A 6000-nucleotide genomic window follows, 5' to 3' on the forward strand; every position below is an offset into this window, starting at 1 on the left:
TATATTTGATTTTTTAAAATTCTAGCTAGGGGTGGTAAAGAAAAATTCACAAACCAAACCAAATAGAAAATCAAACGCAATGTGTAAAAAAATTAAACATATTGTTTTCACTTGGTTTTAATTTAGAATCTTGAAGAAATCAATAATATAAAGTATATTCAGCATTTAAATAAAAGATAAATCAATTTGACAACCTATATGCTTTTGTTATGACTTATAAATACATGTAATTATAGATATATATTCACACAGAACAATGAAAAATCGTTTTTATTTTTTATGAATATTAAATTTTGAATCAGTAATTGTGTAAGTATAATAAGTTCAATACTAATAACTTTCAAGGTTGATTTTGCATACACATCGTGTACAACATATTCAGTGTAGTCTCACCATCGTGTCTTTCGTATAAATAATAAATTAGGTATGAAGCAATTTTACTAAGGTCTATTATGATCTTCCTCACAGACCTTGTGATCCACCTATATCTCAATGGAAATTCCTAATTAAACTATTTAACTTCTTCCAAATTTCTTCACATTAGTTAATTTCCAAACATAAACTATAATTACCAAGAAAAGTTTCTATGAAATAATTACTCAAAAGTTTTTACAACTATTAAGTGAAACACAAATATGTACACTAATTTTTTCTTTTATATTTTTACAATTTCTACTTTTGGTAGTGTCCATTCAAAACTACTTCACTTTGATTGGGTTGTTTCAGTTTCATCTAATGTGCCAATTGGAGATCCTAAAGAGGTCACTTTTGTTTTAATCCTTTTTTTAACCTTAATTTTTTTAAAATTAATTATGTTTTCTTAATGAGCATTTAAGATAACTTTTTTTTTCTTATGGTGAAAACAGGTTATTATGATCAATAATCAGTTTCCAGGGCCCCTTTTGAACACAACAACAAATGATGTGGTCATTATCAATGTTTATAATAACTTGACTGAACCTTTCCTCATGACATGGTAATTTATTCAATATTGTTACTTATTTCTTAGTATGTTTTATGACCATTTATACGTCAGAGGGGACATAGGACGAGTTCTGTGGATTCAATTGAACTCGTTGCTTTCAACTTGAACTAAGTATGCATACACAATTTTCAACGCAATTGTATATATGTAATGAAAGTCAACATGTGTAGGGACTATAGAAAATGCAACTATTGAGACAACAACTCAAAAATAAATTAGTGAGGTAAGGTCAAGCGCGGAAAATGATCCAATGAATTTGAAAGAAAAGATTTTGCTCTGCATGAATCAAGTTCTTCCACGAGACTATGATCACACTCATCCTGAACCCATAAATTGTAGATTCTGAATTCGTCTCTGGTCTACGTATAACTTTTCCACATAATATACATTCATGATTTCTTTAGAACAACTTATATTCATGAAATTATTCTTGATTTTTAACTTAAAATATCGTGAAAACTATAAGGAATGGAGTGCAATTAAGGAGGAATTCATGGCAAGATGGAGTTGAAGGAACCAATTGTCCAATTATGCCTGGAAAAAAATGGACATACAAATTTCAGATGAAAGATCAGATTGGAAGTTTCTTCTATTTTCCTTCACTTTTCTTCCAGAAAGCTGCTGGAGGCTATGGTCCTATTCGAATTAACAATGTTGAGACTGTTCCTCTTCCATTTGCGCGTCCTGATTATGAATACGATATACTAATTGGAGATTGGTACTTTGATGAGTACAAGGTATGTGTAAAGTTGTTACATAAGTATTATTGTTTTTGATTATGAAAATGCACAATGTGGTCTAGTTGTAACATTATTTTGTTTTTGTGAAAGGACTTGAGAATTTCTCTAGAAGATGGATGCAAAATGCCTTTTCCTGATGCCATTCTCATCAATGGAATGAGATCTAATCAAGCTATCTTTGAGTTTCAGCCCGGTAAGTTTACGTTTGTATAGAGAATTACCAACAGTTGTAAGGTCTACATACACTCTACCCTTCTCAGACCCACCTATAGTGGGATTTCATTGAGTATGTTGTTGTTGTATTGGGACCGAGGTGTAGTTGTTGTGCAAATGTAAAATTTTGAATCCTTTGACATAAACAAAGCATTTTGTCATGTAGTGATAAAGGTACTAGCACGTGTTCGTATCTTAGGTGGTTCTGAATCCCCTTGTTGAAAATCCTGATTCCGTTGCTCCCTCTAATGATGTGTACCTATTGACATTTTGGTTTCTCTGTTTCGTTTTCAGGGGCTACCTATAGATTGAGAATCTCGAACGTAGGATTAAAAACAACCTTAAATTTCAAAATTCAGGATCATGAAATGCTTTTGGTGGAGACTGAAGGAGCCTACACTTTAAAAAAGTACCACCAAAATCTAGACATACATGTTGGTCAATCTTATTCTGTTCTTGTTACTGCAAAGAATCACAGCTATGGTAGCTCTTATCATATGTTGGCTTCTTCGCGATTCATCCCGAGGGAACTTTCAGGCCTTGCTAGTATACGTTATCCCGGTTTTGATGTTGAACCTCTGGTTGCTGTTTACCCTGATGAACCTTCTCAGGACAAGTACGGATATTCAATGGAACAAGCTCTATCAATAAGGTACAAACATGTTACAATGCAGTTACGGACTTTAGATAAATTATTTAGACATATTAAGTGAATGGTACTCTAGCTCCGCCCCTGGTACAAAGTACAAACATGTTACAGTACTTGTTTGTTGTAAGAATAGCAATGTTTAGAAATTGAAACTTAAATTATTTTGAAACAGGACAGATTTATTAGTAGGAGCAGCGAGGCGTAATCCTCAAGGATCTTATGTATATGGAAGCATTAACATAAGCCGGACACTGATCCTCCAGAACGGTGAGGCAGCGTTGGATGGACAAAATCGATACACTGTTAATGGGGTATCGTTTTTGCACCCGAGAACACCACTGAAGCTGGCAGATTATTTCCAGCTAAGTGATGTTTTCGAGCCTGGTTTTGTTCCTGCTGCACCAGTAGATGATGTTCCTAGACTTGGTGTCTCAGTCATTGATGCCAATTATCATGATTTTGTTCATGTTGTCTTCCAAAATCCATTAGACTCGTTACAAACGTGGCATTCTGATGGATACAACTTCTTTGTTGTCGGGTAATTGTAGCTAGCTCAATTTTGGGATATTGGTTCTAACTTGCTTGGGATTGAGACGTAGTTGTTATTCTAACTCTTGAAAGTATTGCAGAATGGGACGCGGGAAATGGGAGGAAGGGAAGATGGAAACATACAACATGATTGATGCCATTTATCGTTCAACGATTCAGGTTTGAGAAGTGATAATTTTGTCAACTTTTATTAGAAGTTGGTTTGTAATGTAGGCACTATGAAGTAACCTTCTATAACATGTTAAATCGCACTGAGAGTGTGAAACTGTTTTTTTTCATTGCAGTATTGTCAGTATATATAAGTTAAATTTATAAACGGAAATGCAGGTGTATCCATATTCATGGACCGCGATACTGATAAAGTTGGACAATCAAGGGATGTGGAATCTGAGATCACAGGATGCAGAAAAATGGTATCTTGGACAAGAATTGTATATAAGAGTGAAAGGAGATGTGAATGATCCTTTCAAGATTTCTCCAAGGGATGAAGCTCCAATCCCAGCAAATGTTATTAAATGTGGAAAAGTTGCTGATTAGTAGTAGTATTGTTTTAATAATATATACTACTTATTTCACTTCATAGACAGACTTTAGAGTAAGCTAATAGATATTAGCCTTTGATTACTGAATATATATGAACCCCGAAAAGTTATATAGTAGAATAGCGAGTACTCCTTTATTTTTAAAGGATTGGAAATGGAATTGCCTTTGGTAGGAAATATTATCTCCCCACATAAAACTTTCTGATGCGAGTCTGAATTAGTCAGGTTTCAAAACTGGTACGAACATCCAATCGGTAGTAAAAATTGGAAGCGGATATCCCACATCGTAGAATGAAGAGGGTTGTGGGCTGGTTGGCTAGAATAAACAATGGAGGCTGTGGGCTTAGATAAAGTATGATCCTTCAGGCAAGTTTTAATGGGATATGATGAGTGGTCAATGCTTGCAATAAAATATGCGAGAAGGGCGTTCCAGCTCAGCCTGGTTACGACAATTTGGGCGCTCTCGCTTAAACCAATCTGATCCCTATGCTTGATTTATTTTCCCCTCCCCCTCCTCCCCTTTAGTAAAGTTTTCCAGTATTTTGGTTTTTTTTTTCTTTTTTAAAAACTTCCTTATTCTATCTTTTTTTTTAAGTAAAGTTTTCCAATAATGTCTTTGGCCTCAAAAGTTTTCTTAAATTAAAAACTGTGACAATATTTTAAAAGTAAATATAAAATAAAATGGCACATAAATTTGACTAGAAGGATGTGAACAAGGATTGTTTGCTTCATTTGTTAACTTGAGGTATCGAGTTCGAATTTGAGTATATAGAAAATTCTATTTAAAGCACCGAGTCATGGGAAATTGGGAATGAAAAAAAAGTGAAAAGTTAACTTCTGATGGTGACAGTAAAATCCATACATTAAGCTATGCAAATTAACTTACCATTTTTTGGTTTAATGTTTAATTTGTCTTACTTTCTTTTTGTCGTTTTCCAACTTTACTTATTATTTTGACTTTAATGAAACAAAGGAAAACCTATGTTTGAATTAGAAGTTGTTCATGGTTTTGTTTGGTTAGGTTTTTAGCTAAAAGGATACTCTATAAAGTATGCTTCTTTTGCATGGATTCACAATTTTTGAATTTATACTCAACATAGCACCTTTTATAGAAATGAAATTGGCTTTGATTGGATGTAATGTGAATTATTTAAATATAAATGGTTTGTACTTTTAGGTGGAACATATAGGTCACTATGTTAATTTCTGATTTTAGTACATAATTAGTGTTGATGGGTTGCTAATTTCATTTATTATGATAGTTTGAACTTAGACATTCAATTCTAATTAGAATTTGCCTAACTAATCTTATATAAAAATATCTAATTCTGCTGATCCAACTTCCAAGTGGCATCCAAATTTAACATCTCTAGTACCATTGATGATTATCACCTAACTTTTTATCCTTATCTTCGATTCCATTCAGAATTATGCCTTCAGGAAATTGTATGTATTTTCAAGTTCTTTCTGATTACCTCTTCTCACCAACACTAACCTCTCACATCTCATCACTAAGAATCTGGACATCTTCTCTTCACATGCTCAAACCATATTAATCTCGTTTTCTCTTCTTGTCTACCAAATCAACTTTGAGACCACACTCATCTTGTCTCAAATATATTCATTTCTAATCTTATCTCAATTAGTATACCTATACATCTATCTTAATATCCTCATTTTTACTACTTTCATTTTTTTAACATTCGAGTAAATATCTCATTATGCCATACAATCAACTTTTAATTGCTATATGACTTCACTTGTAAAAACTTCTGTAAGCAATATTTCAAAAGAAATTGTTTGTTTATATTATATTAACTTTTTCTCAAGTGAAATTCATTTTTATACGCAACTTCGATTTCTATTTTTTCAAATACTCCTTTTTCTCACCATCAACGAAATAATGGCCTTTGAATATTTCATTCAAGGCAAAATAAGTATTTTAAAGTTAAATTGTCACTTAATATAGAAACATGTCACTCTTTTTTGAACGAACTAAAAATAAAGTAAATCATATAAATTCAAACATAAGAAATACTACCCGGTGAGTTGGTAATTAAGAAATGGGAGTAAATAATAATCCCACATTGGAGAATGAAGTGAGTTATGTACGTTAGTGAGTAGAATAAATAATTGGGGCAGTGGGCACAGGGCTATGTGAAACCATGATCCTTCAGGCAAGTTTTAATGGGATATGATGAGTGGTCAATACTCGCAATAATTTTGCGAGAAGGACGTCCAGGCTCAGCCTGGTTACGACAATTTGGGCGTCCTCAATTTTACCAATCTGATCCCTATTTCTAAAGTCATCCACATCCCCCC

The 6000-nt window shown here is 33.1% G+C and overlaps 1 protein-coding gene across 1 annotated transcript; it reads left to right on the plus strand.

Moving 5' to 3' along the window:
* The first annotated feature begins 586 nt into the window (after positions 1 to 586).
* LOC102600545 (monocopper oxidase-like protein SKS1) lies at positions 587 to 3676 on the plus strand. The gene is made up of 8 exons (XM_006341998.1): positions 587 to 761; positions 867 to 976; positions 1452 to 1722; positions 1816 to 1918; positions 2233 to 2590; positions 2760 to 3125; positions 3217 to 3295; positions 3464 to 3676. The coding sequence occupies exons 1-8, from the start codon at positions 636 to 638 to the stop codon at positions 3671 to 3673; spliced, it is 1623 nt and encodes a 540-aa protein (XP_006342060.1). The 5' UTR covers positions 587 to 635; the 3' UTR covers positions 3674 to 3676.
* The last annotated feature ends 2324 nt before the right edge of the window (positions 3677 to 6000 follow it).

The sequence above is a fragment of the Solanum tuberosum genome, unplaced genomic scaffold, assembly GCF_000226075.1.
Source record: "Solanum tuberosum cultivar DM 1-3 516 R44 unplaced genomic scaffold, SolTub_3.0 scf00032, whole genome shotgun sequence".
NCBI lineage: Eukaryota > Viridiplantae > Streptophyta > Magnoliopsida > Solanales > Solanaceae > Solanum > Solanum tuberosum.